General features: G+C 54.6%; 1 protein-coding gene across 1 annotated transcript; it reads right to left on the bottom strand.

The window, feature by feature from the left end:
* Positions 1-25: 25 nt before the first annotated feature.
* POLR3H (RNA polymerase III subunit H) lies at positions 26-14102 on the bottom strand. Its single transcript, XM_081250168.1, has 6 exons — positions 13672-14102; positions 10893-10989; positions 4722-4808; positions 4188-4251; positions 2574-2775; positions 26-1323 (listed from the first exon to the last, which is right to left on the bottom strand). The coding sequence occupies exons 1-6, from the start codon at positions 13780-13782 to the stop codon at positions 1270-1272; spliced, it is 615 nt and encodes a 204-aa protein (XP_081106294.1). The 5' UTR covers positions 13783-14102; the 3' UTR covers positions 26-1269.
* Positions 14103-19397: the final 5295 nt, after the last annotated feature.

Genomic DNA, 19397 nt, shown 5'->3' with positions numbered 1-19397 from the left:
GACAGCCATGCCACAGCCGGACCCGTCACCAGACTTCCCACTTTCCTTCCCGCCCTGCTTCTGCCTGCAGCCTCCCCTCCCCATACCCACACATTCCAGTAGTTTCCCCGATGGGCCGCGGGGTGGGGGTTGGCCCAAGATGCAGCCCCCACTTCCCCTGGGCATCGAGTTGCCTTTCAAACACCCAGAGAGTGTTTTACAGACAGACCACCATGTGCAAGGTCACAGCTAGTCCATGTGTGTCCTGCTCCCTAGTTTTTAGTACAGGGCGGCCGCAGGCACTGCTCTGCAACTGGTCCTCTCCCTGGAGCACCGTCCACTGGCACTACCCATACCTCCACGGCCCTGTGTCCACGTGAGCAGAAAGGCCAGGGCAGGAGGCAGGCTCCACGGAGATTCCTTCATCAGGACAAGACTTGTCTGACAGAAACACGGTGTTGTGTGGGTGCTACAAAACGATGTCCTGGTCCCGGCAAAAATCCCTGGCAGAAATGAATGAAGGGACAGGAGGACTCTGGCAAAGCCATTCTGTTGAGTAGATGATGGGGTGCTTGCCCTGGTGCCAGGACCTCGCATCACAAGCAGACCCACAGGGTGTTTGTTCCTAGCGTGGCCAAGGTCGGAAAGTGACAGCTGGCCCAAGGCTTCCTGCTGTACTGCTGGTGGGGGAATAACAACAGCAGGTCACCAGCCCTCTCCCCCTTGGGCCAGCAAAATCCACAGCATCCACTTTCCTGATGGAGCTGGTCAGCTGAGTCCAGGCCGCCCCACCTTCCACAGGCTGGTGGGAAGAAGATGTTTTTTCCCTTAAAGGTCAGACTCTGATCAGCAACTGGCAGCTGCCCCAGGCCAGCCTCCTGCTCTCTGTGTTTCTTTATGGAGCCCGCCAAGCTCAGCTGGCCCAGAGCACAGCCTGAGGAGCCTGGATCTCTCAAACCCCAAGTCCTGCCACGGAGTCATCTCCAGAAGTGATCCGGGGTGAGGAACTGTCCCAGCTGTGGCAACTCGGTAACCTTAGAGCACTGAGACAAGGGTGGCTCTCCCAACTGATGCAGCCATCATTTATTAAATATCTTTGTTGTTGTCACTGACAGGCAGAAGTCCATGTGGACGGTGGGACTTAGCGGGGTAGGTCTGGGAGGAGGAGGGGAGGGGACAGCCTGGTAGGGCACAGGCTGCTCCTCGGCATCTGCAGAACCACTGTTGTCTTCAGGACCCGCTGCACCACCTTCCCGAGGGCTGGGCAGGGTCCAGCGTCAAGCCCCAGTGCTAGCTGCTAGTCCACCAGGAGAGAAGGCCCAGGCCCGGCTCACTGATGGATCCCTGCCAGGGGTAGAGAGAGAACAGGCATGTTTCATCTACCTTTAGAGCTGGAGCCAACCTGGACAGGAGGCAAAGGGGGCCCGCCCTTTTAGGCGCCCAGCACAGGCCAAAAGGAGGGTGGGGCACACCCCAGCCAGGAGGCTCTGGGGACATGCCGGAGCTGCAGCAGCACTCCCCGCTGGTCCACACTCCCCTCTCCTGCTCCAAACTCTCCTGAGGCATGTAAGGAAAGTGCTGGTTTACGAAGGGTACAGCCCCTCACCCCTCGCCCCCAGGCCTGGCCCACACAGGCAGCAGCAAACCAGTCCTGGGCCTGGCTTCTGAGCCACTCGTGGTCTAGTTCTGCCAGAAAGGCCTAGTATCCTTGAGCCCCAGCCTCCAAACACAGGCAGAGGGGAAGCCTTGGGCCACCCACAATCCTGACAAAGACACAGCTGCCCTAAAAGTGAACTACCTGGGGCCCACGTTATACCAGAAAACCCTACCAGCAGGCCCCTGAAATCCCACTTTTGTCATGTGTCGCTGACTGCCTGGCTTCATGAGGGTAAAAGACAAAAGGGACCCAAGTCAGATCTGGCCAGTTGCAGCCTCCCTGCCACCTCAGGCCGTGTGGGTTTGTAGTGGGAGCAGCCCTGGGAGTCACCACCCCTCCCTTGGTTTCTTCCTTTCTCAGCCCCTTGACCCACAGCCTTGTTGTCCAGCTGGTGTCATCCCTCTGTGGGCAGGGGTCTGACTCCCCTGCCCTCCCCAACAGCCATGGCAGCTTTACAACCTCGCTGCAAGAATTACTGCTGCCTTGGGCTTCCCTGGAGGCGCAGTGGTTAAGAATCCGCCTGCCAATGCAGGGAACACGGGTTTGAGCCCTGATCCGGGAAGATCCCACATGCCGCAGAGCAACTAAGCCTGTGAGCCACAACTACTGAGCTTGTGCTCTAGAGCCCATGTGCCACAACTACTGAAGCCCGTGTGCCTAGAGCCCGTGCTCCGCAACAGGAGAAGCCACCGCACCACAACCAAGAGTAGCCCCCGCTTGCTGCAACTAGAAAAAGCCCATGCACAGCAACAAAGACCCGACGCAGCCAAAAACTAAATTTATAAGGAAAAAAAAAGAATTACCGCTGCCCTGGCCTGCAGAAATGGGGCTCCCCGGGGAGAAGGGACCGCCCAAGACCCCACAACAGGGACCTGCACCCTGACCTGCTGGGTCCTCCCGCCCCGCGGTTCCCCGCAGTCTTATCAGGGCAGCTCACCACAAGCGTGTACGGAGCCTCCTTCTTTGGCAGCTCCTCGCTGGAAGAGGCGGCATCGGCCGAGCTGGGCCCGGTGGGGGACGTGTCCACAAAGCTCTCGTCCACCACCCGGAAGCGGATCTCCTCGCCGGTGTCCATGTACAGGTCGTGCGCTCCTTCCTCCGTCTCGTACTCCCACACCCACACCTGCTCTGCCTCGTCGCTGGGCGGGGCGCAGGGTCAAGGCAACAACCAGGCCATGGGGGAGCCCCGAGCGCTGGGGAGTCCTCCCACGGCACGCCCCAGGAAAATCCAGTCCCAGGCTGGGACGCTTTGGGAGGTCACAGGAAAAGCAGGCCCGGCGCCCTGTGTGAGAGGCAGGGTCGGGCCGGGCCCAGTGAGTGGCTGGATCTCCTGGGCACCAGGATCCAGGCTGGGAACACGGACCCCGGGCAGGCACCACGGGACATCAGAGCAGGAAGGAGCTCCAGAGCACAGCGCGAGCTCCGCCTCAATATGGAATGACCACAGCCCCTCGGTGCCTGGGGTCTGACTCTGCCCGTGCGTCCTCTCAGAGGCCGACTGCCAAGTTCAAACCTCAGCTCCACCACCCGCCAGGGGCCAGGCCCAAGCTCCCAGTGCCTCAGGGTCCACATCTGTAAAGCACAGATTACAGTAAGGCCTGCCCTCCAGGGCTGCGGTGGGGAGGTAATTAAAGAGCACACGTGGAGAGTGCTTTCCACAGGACCCTCAGTCGGCCTGAGCGCTCGCTGAAGCCGGCCAGCGTTCTCCACAGAGTGCAATTCCACATCCCTCCCCGTGACTCAGGATGCCCTTGACAGCAGGCAGCCCAAGGACTTGCCCAGCTTCCAAGAGGACACGACAGGATGGGAGGTCACCAGGCTGAGGGACAGGCCAGCCTGGGCCAGGTTTTCTGACAAGTTCCAGAGCCACACACAGACCCTGCCCCCGCCCTGCCCATGCACGCGCACGCACACGCAAGCACCCAGGCTCCCTACTGCCGGCTCTGCTGGATGGCCCCCTCCAATCAGCAGAGCCCACACCGAAGAGACATGCTGCTCTCTAGTGGCAGCCCCGCAGATGGGTCCTGCCCCTCCTCTGCGCCAGGTCCCATGCTGGGCACTGCAGGTACAGTCGGGACAAGATGGGGTCCCTCCTTGTGAGCGGTCTCAGTGAGCACCCGCAGAAACAGCAACCCCAGTGCAGCAGGCAAGGGCCGGGACAGGGACAATGGGAGAGCCAGCAACAGGAATCTTCAACCAGCCTAGGACCCGCAGAGCCAAGCCCTCAAATGTTAGCTGAGGGGGGATGGTGGGCCAGTCAGGCGGGCCTCTAGAGGGAGGTGACCTTTGAGGTGACTCCTGAAGGAACAACCTAAGCGAAGTGAGCTGGAACCAGGCCTGACAGTCCAGATGGAGGCGCAGGTGTGCAGACGCCACGGTCAGTGTGAGAAGCACAGGCAGGTCAGTGCTTCTAGAGCAAAATGCAAGCTGGAGGGGTGGGCAGAGGCCAGCAGCATCAGGTCACAGGACCCAAGGCCACCTCGAAGCGTGAGGACCTTCCTTTGGAGAGGCCCGAGCTCCTCCATGACCCACTCTAACCTTGGGAGGATACAACTTGGCCGGCTGCTGCAGCGACTCTGGAGGGATGAGAATGTCATCGAAGAACCCTAGAGACACTGGAAGACATGCAGGTGACAGCATGAGACGGGGCTCAGAATGGACAAGCAAGCCCTTACCCTGTGCTGCCCATGGAACCCTGGGCCCTGTCCCCACCCCAGAGCCCCACACCTCTGCCACAGCCGGAGCAGCCACCCAAACCCGAGGTGGATACTGCACAACAGGGACCAGCGGATGCCGAGGGCCCCGAGTCACCTCTGCAAGCTCCAGTGCCTGCCCTGAGGTCCTGACTCACGGCCTCGCAGTGAAGGCCCCCAGCTGGCCTAGGTCCTCACAGTTACAGCATGGGGGGCTGAGTATCCCCCTTGCACACAAGCTGCTCGGACAGCTCGGGAAGGTTCTCTTTCCCTATGTGACCCCTCCCCTGACCATGCGGCCCAGCACAGAAGCTGAAGGGAGGCAGGCTAGCCCCACCATCTGCCCCCAGCGTGCTCCCGAGTCTCATGTGAGGACTCAGGGCCAACATTACCGTGCACTCCCTCCGGGCTGCAGCCTTTGATGTTTCCAATCAGAATCTCGTCCAGGAACGGATGGAACACCACATAGCGAAAGTGAACTGGAAATAAGAAAGCATGTCGGTGATGAGCAGGCCATGAGCAGCTGGGGTGGCCTGTGCTTTCCAGTGTCCACTCTCACTCACCGGCACGCTGACCCCGTGGCGGCACCAAGAAGCCACACAGCAGTCCACGCCAGGCGCCTGTGGGCCTAGACCTGTTAGCTAAGCCGGAGGGACCCTCGGCCCCGTCCCCGGCAAGGCCGGGGCCCCTGTTGTGAGAGGCCGGCAGCACTGGCCCTGGAACTGAGGCTCAGTTCCCAAATCCATCAGTCACACCGGGGCTCAGATTCTGGGCCAGCAATGACTCCAAAGTCAATTCCAGCCTTCCTCCAGGCTCTCTCCTTTATTTATTTATTTATTTATTTAAAAAATTACCGGGCTGCTGTTCTTTCTTAAAAAAATTTATTTATTTTTATTTTTGGCTGCGTTAGGTTCTCGTTTATGCTCGCGGGCTTTCTCCAGTTGCGGTGAGCGGGGGCTACTCTTCATTGCGGTGCACAGGCTTCTCACTGTGGTGGCTTCTCTTGTTGTGGAGCACGGGCTCTAGGCGTGTGGGCTTCAGTAGTTGTGGCTCGTGGGTTCAGTAGTTGTGGCTTGCGGGCTCTAGAGAACAGACTCAGTAGTTGTGGCACATGGGCTTAGTTGCTCTGCGGCATGTGGGATCTTCCCGGACCAGGGCTCGAACCCATATCCCCTGCATTGGCAGGCGGATTCATAACCACTGTGCCACCAGGGAAGCCCAGGCTCTCTCCTTAAATTCTAACAAGGGCAGAAGCAACTGGCAAAGAGAACCAGGTTTGGAAACAAGTTCCCCCATCTCCTGCTGATTGGCAAAGTTTGCCCCAGGCATAGCTCTGACCTGGAACAGGATGCTAAAAATGCTCTGGAATTTGGGGTGGGGGAAGAGCCAATAAACCAGCAAAAATGCCTCTGTGGGTTCTCAGGTCCTGTCCTACGTGGTCCCTACTCACTTGACCCCAAGAAAAATATCAGGTAAGGTCTGCGCCCACATCACAGACTCTGACTCCACAGCCTGGCAGAAGCCGTCACTCCATCACTGCTGCCCCTTGCTGAGCGCCCCAAAGGGGGTGTCCACCGAGCCCCAAAGGTGGTACCTAGGGCCTGAATTCCGCCAGGGCTAGTAAATAACCATAAGGCTGCCCCCTGGCAGTCGCCCAGTGCCCATCACGATCCACTTGTGTCAGATGTCATGCTTCCCCCGTGTGAGCATGCGCAAGTGGCTCAGAGAGGCTGAGTTACCCGCTCACAGTCACACAGCTGTTCTGCCAAGGGGCAACTCCAAGTCTTTCTGAACCATGAGACAGGACCACTGGGTTGAATCTGCCTTCCTCAGAAAGGTTTAATCCCCAAACACAGGCTTCTGCTACCAGTGCCCTCAGCTGCCTGGTCTGGCAGCCTCACCCCAAGGACAGCAGGGTCCACCCGGCCCCCAGCTCCCCACCAGGCTGCTTCCCCATGGCTCCACCAGGCAGGAAAGCGTGGGAAAAGGAGAGGAGGCAGCTGGTGCCCCCTCCCTCCCTGGGAGGAGACAAATACAAGCCGTCTGAGCCTTCTCAAGATGGGAGAGCCGCATGCTGACCTCGGAGAGAGCAGATGAGGGCAGATGTCACTTACGCACAGTATGGAAAAATCCTGTCCCCTGTATGACCCAACGTCAGTTCATTTTAATAAATCCCCACGGAGCCTATGCCAGGTCTGTGCCAGGCCCGATGTGGGCACTGGGCTTGCAGGGGCAGGAGACACATGATCCTGTGCCCAGGGAGCTCAAGGCTGGAACAATTACATCCAGAAGCAAATGGTGAGCCACCCAGGTGTCCGACAACAGACCAATGTATAAACAAAATGTGATATATCCATACAATGGAAGAATATTCAGCCTCAAAAAGGAATAAAGTACTGACACATGCAACAACATGGAAGAACCCTGAGGACATTATGCTACATGAAATAAACCAATCACAAAAGGCCACGTATTTTATGATTCTATTCATATGAAACGTCCAGAATAGGCAAATCCAGAGACAGAAAGCAGATTAATGGTTGTCAGGGGCTGGCAGAGCGGGGAGTAACTGCTAATGAGTATATGCTGTTTCTTCTGGGGGTGATGAAAATGTTCTGGAATTAGCCAGTGGTGACAGTCACACAGCCTGGTGAATATACTAAAAGCCACCGTACTGTATGCTTTAAAAGGGTGAATTTCATGGTATGTGACTTATATCTCAATTAAAAAACAAAAAGGAAGGAACTTCCCTGGCAGTCCAGTGGTTAGGACTCCGCACTTCCACTGCAGGGAGCACACGTTCGATCTCTGGCCGGGGAACTAAGATCCCACATGCTACATGGCCCAAAAAAATAATAAATAAAATAAAATAGGAGGCCACAGACCAGCTGGAGGGCCAGCTGAAGTTCTAGGGATGTTTAGCCTGCAGGTGGGAAGACTGGAAAGTAAAAAGGATGGGTCTGAAGGACCAGTAAGAAGAGGAAGACCCGTTCTTAGTTGTAGACTCGAGCAAACTTTGTCCCAGGATAAGTAGGGCTGCCTCAGGATATGGTGAGTTTCAACAAAGGACAAATACTGTGATTCCACTCACATAGGTACCTGGAGTAGTCAAATACATAGAGACAGAAAGTAGAATGGTGGTGGACAGGGGCTGGGGGGCGGGGGATGGGGAATTGTTTAGTGGAGACAGAGATTCAGTTTCAGAAGACAATAAAGGGACTTCCCTGGTGGTGCACTGGTTAGGAATCTGCCTGCCACTGCGGGGGACATGGGTTCGATCCCTGGTCCGGGAGGATCCCACATGCCGCGGAGCAACTAAGCCCGTGAGCCACAACTGCTGAGCCTGCGCTCTAGAGCCCACGAGCCACAACTACTGAGCCTGTGTGCTGCAGCTACTGAGCCTGAGCTCTAGAGCCCACGTGCCACTACTACTGAAGCCCACGTGCCTAGAGCCCATGATCCAGAACAAGAGAAGCCACTGCAATGAAAAGCCCGCACACTGCAACGAAGAGCAGCCCCCGCTCACCGCAACGAGAGGAAGCCTGCACACAGCAACAAAGACCCAACGCAGCCCAAAATAAATAAATAATAAATAAATAAATAAAATAAAATTTTAAAAAATAGGAAGTTTAAAAAAAAAGAAGACAATAAAGTTCTGGAGATGGATGGTGGTGATGGCCACACAACAATGTAAATGCACTGAATGCCACCGAACTGTACACTAAAAATGGTAAATTTTATGTTATATGTGTTTTATCACAACTTAAAAAACAAGGGAAAAGAGCAAAGCAAACGGTGGGCACAAAGACGGGCTGCTCCAGAGCCCAGAGCGGGGTCCCAGTTCAGCCAGAGGCCGGGGAAGGAGGCAGGTTCAGCCGGCCTGGCGGCTATGGAGAACACAGGGCTGGTGCCAAGGAAAGGTACCCTAAGTGACAAAGGGATAAGGCTGGCCAGTCGGGGCCAGTGTCACCAGTCACAAAGGCTAACATGTCGTGAGCGCCTACTATGTGCCAGGCACCAGACCAAAGGCCTCTCGTGGTTTTTCTCGTTTATTCCTCACAAGGGCCGTGTGAGGCGGGTACCATTATCATTACACCATTTTTCCAGAAGTAAGTCTCAGAGAGACAGGTAGAGTAATCTGGCCTGGGTAGAAGGAGAAATAGAAAGAAGTAGAAGGCAACTGGCAAATGAATAATCCTCTAAGCGAAGGCAGAGGCCCGGTGCGGAGCCCCGCTCAGCACACCCTTGGCCACAGCCCCGGCGAGGCAGTGGCGGGAGGGGGGCCTGGCCACCGATGCCCACCACAGACCAATGACTCACCCTGCGCGATGCTCGACGGGCCCTGAGGAGCCTTGTAGCCGCGAGTGTTAACCCCATTTTACAGATGAGAAAAGTGTGGCTGAGGAAGGTAGTCACATGTCTGAGGTCCCCACGAAAGGGGGCCAGAACCAGAATTCAACTCCGGGTCTGTGTGACAGGCCTAACCCTGGGCTCTACTCCTGTACCTTGTTCCCAAGAACGCAGGGGACCCAGGGTGGATAAGAAAACCAGCAGTGAAGTCCTACACCAAGCAGCAGACACAACCAAATGAATGGACAGAATTTCCTCATAGTTAACTTCTCTGAGTTTTTCTTTTTTTTTAAATTTATTTATTTATTTATTTTTGGCTGCGTAGGGTCTTTGTTGCTGCACGCGGGCTTTCTCTAGTTGTGGTGAGCGGGGGCTACTCTTCGTTGTGGTGTGCGGGCCTCTCATTACGGTGCCCTCTTGTTGCGGAGCACGGGCTCTAGGCGTGCGGGCCTCAGTAGTTGTGGCACGTGGGCTCAGTAGTTGTGGGTTACAGGCTCTAGAGCGCAGGCTCAGTAGTTGTGGCTCACGGGCTAAGTTGCTCCACGGCATGTGGGATTCTCCCGGACCAGGGATTGAACCCGTGTCCCCCGCATTGGCAGGCGGATTCCTAACCAGTGCACCACCAGGGAAGTCCCTCTGAGTTTTTCTTGAAGTTCTGGCCCCCTGACCACTTGTCTCCTGGACAGCAAGGCCCCTGTCCCATGAAAGAGACTGGGCTCAGAGCCCTCGTGGCCTTGTGTCCACATCACCGACTGGTCTTTCTGCTAACGAAACCATCCTGGTCCCCACACGCAGCTCTCCACAGAGTTCGACGGCATCTGTGAGAACTAATTAAGTCTCTGGATTCCTGGACACACACACCAGGCAGCCTCACGGCACATTCTGGAATGCTCAGACATCTCTGTGCTGAGGCTGACCCCCCCAGTACGGGCCAGGGCAGGGCTCCTGAAACGCGGTCTCGTGTGAGAATCCCTGCAGGCCCCTCCCCAGAGATTCTGGCTCAGAGGGTCTGGGGCAGGCGGGCAAGTGCCCAGCGGACGGCGAGAGGCATGCCTGCACCCCGACTAGCCCCGGACCACCTCAATGGCGCCCTTGCCCTCTGCTTCTGATGTGGTTTGTCCAGGCAGGGGAGAGAAGAACACCCCGCTTCCTCCCTGAGCCCCCTCCTCAAGGTGACCCGCCCTCTACTCCTCCCTCCCATCCGGGGTGCACATCCCTTGCCAATGTGACTGCAGCCCCTCCCATCCAGAGGAAGCCCTTCTCCATCCCTTGACTCTGGCCTTGGCCACGTGACCTGCTCTGGCCAATGGGATATAAGCAGAGGCCTGAAAAGCATCTGTGCTTTGGTGCCCAGTCTACCTACTGAAAGGGGACACCACACCGAGCAGAGACATTAAACCCAGCCGAAGCCCCCAATCCAACCAGTCTGCCAACCACCAGACACATGAGACCACCCTATACCATCCAGCCCTGGCCAAGCCAGCCCAGAAGACCACCACCGAGCTGACCCACAGAATCAGAGAAACAATTCAAATCGATGAGCCGTCAAGCACTCGCTCTGTGCCAAGGTCCTGTCCTGAGAGCTTTGCACATATAACTTAGTAATTCTCACAACAATAAAGTCTACTGTTAAAAAATAAAAAAATAAAGTCTGTTAACTGCATTTTACTGAAGAGGAAACAGAGGCACAGAGAAGTTACATGTTCCGCTCAGGACACACAGCAAATAAGTAGCAGAGTTGGGATTTAAACCTAGAGGCCACACTTTTAACCATTATGTCTTGGTGTCCCTCAAAGTCTCCCACCCCCAACCAGCCACCTCCCCAAGAGGGGCAGCTGTGCTCCCCTCCGCTCTCCCCACTTTTAAGCCAGCAATGCCTACTCCAATTGTCTTCCACTATCTGTCCAACCCCCCCACCACCACCTGAGCAGCCTGAGAGCCAGGCAGAGCAGGGCTCATATGACACACGAGACCAAAGGGGACACAGACACAGAGCCACAATCTCAGAGCTGGAGAAGCCTTGAGAATCACCTTGTCTACCTCCCCTTCTTATAGATAGGAAACCGAGGCCCAGAAAGGGGAAGATTCTGATCACCCAGTAAATTCCTGGCATAGTCAGGACCAGGTCCCAGGTCTCCCAACACCCTGACCAGGACTCCCCCTACAGAAAACTGAGCCCCAAGAAACCCAACGCCCAGAAGGAGGGCACCCACCTTTGGTGTGTGATGCACCGTCCCCCGGGAACACATAGGCGTCCTCCAGCTTGGTGATGTCAAACAGGCAGATGCAGAGCCCCACGTTGTACACGACCTGTGGGCATCCGTGTACACAGCCCGTGACCTCGAGGCCCAGCTGCCCGCGCAGCCTCTCCTGAGATCCACCCCCCACCCCCCGCCGGGCAGGTTGATTATTCCTGTTTTACAGCTGGAAATGCACGCTGCCTGAGGTAAGGAACTCGGGGAGGATGCTGAGCTCTGGAAAGAACAAGGTCTTTGGTGACATGACAAATGCAGGTTACAACGCTAGCTCCACCACTCCCTGTGTGACCTCCAAGGTCACTTCTCTGAGCCTCAGTTTCCCCATCTGCAAAAATGGACATACCAGGCTGTGGGGTTGTTAAATCAAGAGAACAGGACTTCCCTGGTGGCGCAGTGGTTGAGAGTCCGCCTGCCGATGCAGGGGACACGGGTTCGTGCCCCGGTCCGGGAGGATCCCACATGCCGCGGAGCGGCTGGGCCCGTGAGCCATGGCCGCTGCGCCTGCGTGTCCGGAGCCTGTGCTCCGCAATGGGCGAGGCCATGACAGTGAGAGGCCCGCGTACAGCAAAAAAAAAAAAAAAAAAAGAGAGAGAACAGCTGCGAAGCACCTAGCTCAGCAGCGGGCTCACACCTGCTAGAAATAACAATCACCAATCAAGGCTCATTATCATCTCTAATAAGGAGCAGTGATGGGGGAGCCCTGGTTAAACCCACACTTTCCAAGGCCCCAGCTCCATACTAGAGCTCACAGTTTAAAGTGTCAGACCACAGCTAGTCGCTGTTCTGCTCACAAAGTCTCAGACACACAGACGGGGCCACAGGGACTGAGGCTGGCAGAGTGACACATGGGAAGCCCTGAAACTGGGCAGAGAACAGGCAGAGGACATCCCATGACCCATCTCCACTCCATGATGCTGCAAAGGACAAGCCGCCTGGTGTCTGTTTATCTGACACCAGCGTCATCACCTCCCAATTAGAGACCTTGCAGTACTGTTCAAGGCTTAGCAAGAAGCTCAGAGAACTCAGAGTCCTGGCCAGACCTCAGGGCAATGAGGCAGAGTCGGCTGGCTTTGGAAGCACAAGGAGATGTGTGCCCTTGGCTGGACCTTGGACCTCTTCTGTGTGGCCTCCTCTCAAATGACTCAATGATTCAAATACAGAAATACTTGTCTGGGAATTCCCTGGCAGTCCAGCTCTTTCACTGCTGAGGGCCCGGGTTCGATCCCTGGTCAGGGAACTAAAATCCTGCAACCCTCGCAGCGTGGCCAAAAAAAAAAAGAAATACTTGTCTGAACAGGTCAGAGAAGGACCTGCATCACAGAAGGACTACATACCCTTCTTGTAATTTTCACACCTTTTCTCTTTGTCCTTTAGAGGCCCCTTCTCCTTTTACCTCACAAAGTAATCAGACACCATCCACTAAGGACTCCATGAGTTCTCTCCACCAACAACAAATCCCCAGGTCTGTACACTCCACCTTCTGTGATTTCAGGCTCTATGAAAGGGACCTGCCTCCTGCCTACAGCCAGCCAATCTTCCTCCAGCGCTCTCCTTCTCAGCCTACCACCTCCTGCTGTTCTACAGATGAAGACCATTATTCGATGAAGTCCTGCAGGCCCTGTATGACCTGGCTCCTACCACCTTCCAGCCTGACCTCTCCTCTCTCCGTCCGCCCAGGCCACACCAGCCCCTCCATGCCATGATAGGTGCAATATTCCCTCTTGCCACAGGGCCTTTGCACATGCTGTTTCTGCTTCCTGCACAGCTCTACTCTCTGCCCAGAACCTACCCCCACAAAAAAAAACAAATCCCCTATGTTAGTTCTTCCTCACCACCAGATCTCAGCTCAAGCACCACCTCCCTAGCAAACCCTCTTGTCTCCCTCATTGTAGGTGAAGTTCCTTCATTCCACAGGTTTGTGAACACCTGTTCTCATAACATTTACCTCAACTTCTCATCACACACTCAACTGTGGGAGTCTCTCATCCATATCAGCTTTCCCCAACACACTACAGAGTAGAAGCTTGTCTGTTTTATTCATTTAATAAACAATTATGGAACACCTACTCTGTGCCAGACTCTGGCTAAATATGGGGGATACCATGGGGAAGAAGACAACAGTCACTTGCCCTCATGGAGACGGAAACAGAAAAACAGTAACCAAGTAAACAAATAAGAAAAGAGTGGTAAGTGCTAAGAAGGAAAGAGTGATATGGCACAGAATAACTGCGGAGGCAGGGCTGCTTCAGAAAAGGCCATGGGAAGGCCTCTGAGGACCCAGCACTAAGGCATGCTAGCCTGGCACATAAAAGGTGCACAAACATTATTTTGCAGGAATGAATGGATAAACCTCCTTACAGCTAAACTACTATCCATCTTCACAGAAACAATGCATGGTTGGACAGCAATTATTATTTCCATTTTACAAATGGAAACTGAGGCCCAGAGGAGGTAAAGGACTCGCCCTAGATTGCAAAGTAATTTGGAAGTGGGGACGCCAGCAATTCCCAGTTACAAGGCCTTTTTCAAACCCAGTTTTCCTTTTGATTCCTGCCAACATCCTAGTGGGTTAAGGATTACCCCCATCTCATGCACAGGCTTAGAAACCGAATTCTGAGACGTTAAGCTATTTGCCCAACTCCAAGGCTTGGCATGGCCAGGCCGGCAGCGGGCGTGTAGGCACTGCTGGGCCCTCCCGTGCCAAGGCCTGCCCGCGACCCCGTGGACCCAGTACCTTGTTGGCCAACTTCTTGTTCAACTCCTCGGCAATGGAGTCGTTGAGCTTCCTCTCAAACTGCCACGGGGGGATCCGCACGGTGTCTACCATCTCCACCAGGACGAACATCCCGGCCTGCGCGGGGGGCTCTGGGAACGGGTGGGTCTGTCACGCACCGGGGCCTGGGGCGGTGGGGATCCCCGAGCTCGCTCTGTCCCGTCCCAATAGCTTCGACCAGCCCCCCGGCCAGCAATGGGGCTGCACCGTAGGGGTGCCCCGTGCGGGGCGTGCTCCGCTACTACAAAGAGGAAAATGAGGCTCAGCCGCAGGGTCTCGGGGTCGAGCGGGAGGGGTGCGCGGCCAGCCACACACAACCCTCGCCAAGCGCCACCACCACGCACCGCGAAACCACACGCAGCCGGCGGCGGCAAGACTTTGCGCGAGATCCCGAATCCGGTAGCTTCCGGAGGGCCGACCAATAAGAATCCTCGGCCCGCCCCCCGACGCGGGGCGGAGCTGCCTACCGGCTCGTGCGCGGGGCGGGGCGGGGCGGGGGAGGGGCCTGGGTGGGGTGGGGTGGGATGGGGCCTTCCCTGCCGCAGGCGCAGCTGTCAACCCTCCGACAACGCTCTCAGGTTGCTAGGCGACCTCGGTGCAATCCAGTCATCTCTTGCCCAGCCGGTAAGTACTCTCCTTGCTGGCCTCGGGCCGTCCTCTGCGCTGCAGCCAGTGATCCTTTCAAAACGCAAACACAGTATGCTTAGACCCTACAGTACTCTGGAAACGGAGAGTATTGACTGGCGGGACCTTTCTCGGATGATAGAAATGTTCTGTATCTTCTTTTAGCGGCTGGTTACAGAGATGTATATAATTGTATATATTTGTATATAATTGTCAAAACCCATCCAGCTCAACACTTAAGATCTTTGCATTTAATTGTAGGCAGATTAAAACTCAACTGAAAAGTGATAATATATTGGGACAAACAAAACAAAACAAAAGCCTCAGAGACGGGACTTCCCTGGTGGCGCAGTGGTTAAGAATCCACCTGCCAATGCAGGGCACACGGGTCGAGCCCTGGTCCACATGCTGCGGAGCAACTAAGCCCGTGTGCCACAACTACTGAGCCTGCACTCTGGAGCCCGCGTGCCACAACTACTGAGCCCGCGGGTCACAACTACTGAAGCCTGCGCGCCTAGAGCCCGTGCTCCGCAACAGGAGAAGCCACCGCAATGAGAAGCCCGCGCACCGCAAGGGAGAGTAGCCCCTGCTCTGCGCAACTAGAGAAAGCCCACACGCGGCAACGAAGACCCAGTGCAGCCAAAAATAAATAAATAAATAAATAATTTAAAAGTGTTTAGCAGATCATTATTTCTTCCTCTCAAATACCTCTCAAATTTTCCTTCTTCGTTCCATTCCCACAGCTACTGCCCTGAAGGCCTTTTCATTGCTGCCCTGGAGCTTAGCCACCACACATCCCAGCTCCTGCCCTCAAGTCCTTCCTGCAATTGACCCACACACGGTCACAAAAGCCTTCCCTTCATGAATATCTTTTGTCCACGCAGAAATTCTGGACTAAACCCACCTTCCTCTCCAGCCTCACCTCCCTTCTGTCCACCTGGCACTGGGAGTTTCCAGCCCAAAGGATGGAGCAAGCCCTTTTTTTTTTTTTTTTTTTTTTTTTTTTGCGTTACACGGGCCTCTCACTTTTGTGGCCTCTCCCGTTGTGGAGCACAGGCTCCGGACGCGCAGGCTCAGCGGCCATGGCTCACAGGCCTAGCTGCTCTGCAACATGTGGGATCTTCCCGGACCGGGGCACGAACCCGTGTCCCCTGCATCGGCAGGCGGACTCTCAACCACTGCACCACCAGGGAAGCCCAAGCCCTTTTATATAGCCCAACCTTGAACACTTCTTTACCTGAAAAACTCCTCTCATCCATTGGAACCCAAATGCAATACCTTTCTCATTCATTCATCCAACACACTATGTTACAGCTGTTAGAGATCAAGTGGGGAAGAAGAACTGGTTCCCAGGCCCAGCTTCAGCTCAGAGGGGGTGCAGGGAGGAGAGGGAGGGCGGGGCCAGAGGATTTGATGCTCTCTCAGGGATCCAAAAGTTTATAGGGGAGATGAAAACTGGTGAGACTGGAGACCTAGTCAGGGTCCAGATCACAAGGGCCTTATTATTATACTATCCATTAACTTTTAATCCTCATGACAGCTGTATAAGGTAGGAGCTATTACCATTGTTATCTAATTTATCTCATTATCATTTATCTCATCTCATTTGGCTTCACCTAAGGCAAAGAGGGGTTAAGTGGGTCGTTCTAGGTCACACAGCTAATAAGTGGCGGAGCTGGGATTCAGGCTCCAGAGCCCATGATCATCCTAACCACTGGGCTATGCCGCCACCACATTAGCCCAAGGGCAGCACCTTCCAGATGAGAACCAGGAAATGACATAGTGACACATCAGCTGGAGGGACAGAGGATAGGAAGGGACTGGTGTGGAGACAAGAATACCAGGGAGGAAATTACTGGGTGGCCCCTGAAAGAGAAGGCCCAAGCAAGCTGGTAGTCATGGAGAGCAAAGTTGGGCGGAGTCCAGAGGTCTTCAGGGAGTGCTCTCAGAGTTAGGGTGGAGGACCTGTGGATGGAAGTGGGAGGAGCCAACGCCTAAGGCCTTTCATTGAGATGGGAAACTGGAGGAGGGCCAGGCTCAGGGGATGAGGCCAGAATTGCAGAGTTCCCAGGCCTTTTTTTAATGGTATTCAGCTCATAGGATTGCAACAGTGATTTGTTGGCACGATTGCTTTCCTCATTAGTTAAAACAAGGACCAGGCTTCCTTATTAATTCTCTGCATCCTTCCACAGAAGCTTTGAGGTAGCTTACAAAAACACACAAAGACTCAGTTGCAAGCTCCTCGACAGCAGAGGACTTCTCTGTCCTGTCCCTCCGCATCCTCAGGGCCTAGCCCTGTGCCTGGCACAAGGTCAGCGCTTGTAAATATGTGCTATTTGAATGAACAAAAGGATAGCAAAATGATTGCTAAGAGTGTAGGAGTGAAGGAGAAATAGGGTAGGAAACTAATCCAGGAGGATGAGGAGAAAGCAGTGGTGGTTAAGGGCATGGCATTCCCACGCCGCAGCGCACTAGCCAGCAACCGTGGTGGAGCCGGCGAACCTCTCAGCGCCTCCTTGCCTCTCTGTAAAATAGAGATAATGATAGAACCCATCTCAAATGATTGTCCATCAGTGGAAGACTGGATGAAAAAATATACACGGTGTACCGTAGAGGGAAATAATGTAAAGCCATAAGAAAGGATGCGAATGCTCTCTGTGTCTTGAGATAGAATGATATTCAGAATATATTGTTTAAAAATGCAAGGCACAGAGAGGTCTATATGGGATGTTACTATTCATAAAAAAGGAGAAAAACAATACTGCGTGTGTGTGTGTGCATGCGCGCGCGCGTGCACGAGTATGTGCTCTAGGAATAATTACGCTGGCTGTCTCCAGGGCAAGGAACTGAATGCCTAAAGGGTGTGGGAGAGTGACAGGGGTAGGAAGGAGAATTTTTTTTTCAAATGCCCTTCAGAATCTTTGATGTTTGGGATCATAGGAACATATTACCTATTCAAATTCAAAACTGAATAAAATTCAAATTTAAAAAAGCAATTAAGATTTTTTTCACTTCTTAAAAAAAAACCCTCCCAGCCCCCTTTCCCTCCAGCTACTGCCCCATTTTCTGCTCCCTTTAACCAGCAAAACCCCTTGGAGGGGTCATCTGCATTTGCTGTTTCCAAATCCTCTCTTCTTGTCCTCTCTTCAATCTGCTCCCCTCAGGTTTTTGCCCCTACCTCTCAACCCAAGCTGCTTTTTCAAGGTCAACAATGGCCTTACTTTGGCAAAACAAGTGGTAATTCTCAGTCCTCAAGGGCAGGGTTTACCCCAGCTGATCACTCCCTCCTCCTTCACACACCCGGATCCTCTTCTCACCTCCCAGGTTCCTCTACCCACCTCTAAACTGGCGGGCTACCCTGCGCAGTCTACAAACCTACCTGCTTACATGCCCATTTGGCAACTCAAGCTTAACCTGGGCCAAAATGGCGCTCCTGGTCGTCTCTCCCCAGAAAACCTGCTCCTATCCGACTTCCCATCTTCAAAAAGGACTTTGTGGGCTTCCCTGGTGGCGCAGTGGTTGGGAGTCCGCCTGCCGATGCGGGGGACGCGGGTTCGTGCCCCGATCCAGGAAGATCCCACATGCCGCGGAGCGGCTGGGCCTGTGAGCCGTGGCCGCTGAGCCTGTGCGTCTGGATCCTGTGCTCCCGCAGCGGGAGAAGCCACAACAGTGAGAGGCCCGCGTACCGCCAAAAAAAAAAAAAGGACTTTGTCCTTGGGCTTCCCTGGTGGCTCAGTGGTTAAGAATCCGCCTGCCAATGCAGGGGACACAGGTTCCAGCCCTGTTCAGGGAAGATCCCACATTCCGCGGAGCAACTAGCCCATGTGCTGAGCCCATGCTCCGCAACAATAGAAGCCACGGCAATGAGAAGCCTGCACACAGCAACGAAGAGCAGCGCCCCCAGTCGCCGCAACTAGAGAAAGCCCGCACGCAGCAACAAAGACCCAACGCAGCCAAAATACATAAATAAATAAATTTATTTTTTAAAAAATAAATAAATATGTTAAAAAAGAAACGTCCTCCATGGAGGCAGAGGCATAGCTGAGGACCACCGGGAATGGTGATTCTAGAAGGGACCTAAACAAAGCATCCCAGGACATTGCTCTCTGTTCTGGTTTGAGCCAAAAGCAAAACATAGAAAGTCAATAGATACTTGTTAGGGCTGCTGTGCATGAGGGCTAGTGCTGCAGCAAGGGGGACCAACAGGAAATGGGGAAACAGATACAGATCACCTCAGGCACTGCTGTGGAGAAAGGTCACATGCATAATGTGACAGCAAGAGAGTGAGAACTGCTCCTCTGGCCAAGGCGGTCAGAGACAGCCTGGCTCAGAAGGTAAGAGCGGAGGTGAGCACTAAGGGTTGAGAAGGCTGGAGGCCCAAGGTCCAGGAGCGCACATCTGTGGACAGATGGCTGATAGAGGCCTGGCTCACGGCCCATCCCAGATCTAGGTCAGCTGGGGGTCAGCCTGGCTGCTCCAGCCCCAGGTCCTCAGGGAAGGGTGCAAGGGAGGCCGGCTGTGGGCCAGGGACCCCCTCAACCCATCACAGAGAGCTTCTCCTAGTGACTTGAGAGTATCCAAGCAGCTATAGCAGAAGGAGACCCTCACCCACCAACCTAAGGGTAGGCTCCAGGTTAGGGGCAAGACCAGGAGGGCCTCCCATACCCCCATCCTCCTGCCTACCCTGACCATTACCCTGGATAAGGCTGCGAGGCTGCCAGCGACACTGTCTCATCTCAGATGAGGAGTGGGCCTCTTGGCAGGTCCCCCAAACCTTACACAATGTGGTCTCTGCTCCAGCCACATTGCTGACCTTAAGCTCCTTGAACATGCAGAGTCCTTTCCTGCCTCTGGGAGTTCTCCCTTGCTGTTCTCTCTTTGGGAAACACTCTTCCCTGCTTTTGACAAGGCTGGCTCCTTCTCACGCCTTGGGCTCAGCTTACGGGGCCCCTTCCCAGCCCTCTGTCTCAGCAGGTAGACTTGGCCCTATTAGTCTCCTTCGTCTCACCCTGCTTGTTTGTTGTCTTCATAATTTGTGACTATACATTTATTTGCTTGTGCAC

The sequence above is a fragment of the Mesoplodon bidens genome, assembly GCF_964165515.1.
Source record: "Mesoplodon bidens genome assembly, chromosome: 11".
In the NCBI taxonomy this organism is placed as follows: domain Eukaryota; kingdom Metazoa; phylum Chordata; class Mammalia; order Artiodactyla; family Ziphiidae; genus Mesoplodon; species Mesoplodon bidens.
The sequence above is the reverse complement of the archived record's forward strand: the minus strand, read 5'-3'. Positions and strand labels throughout refer to the sequence as shown.

Coding starts and splice junctions, on each gene's coding strand:
- POLR3H (XM_081250168.1), bottom strand. CDS start 13,782: ATGTTCGTCCTGGTGGAGATGGTAGACACCGTGCGGATCCCCCCGTGG. Junction 4,809..10,892: donor CGGTGCATCACACACCAAAG/GTGGGTGCCCTC, acceptor TCTTATTTCCAG/TTCACTTTCGCTATGTGGTG. Junction 4,252..4,721: donor CAGCCCGGAGGGAGTGCACG/GTAATGTTGGCC, acceptor CATGTCTTCCAG/TGTCTCTAGGGTTCTTCGAT.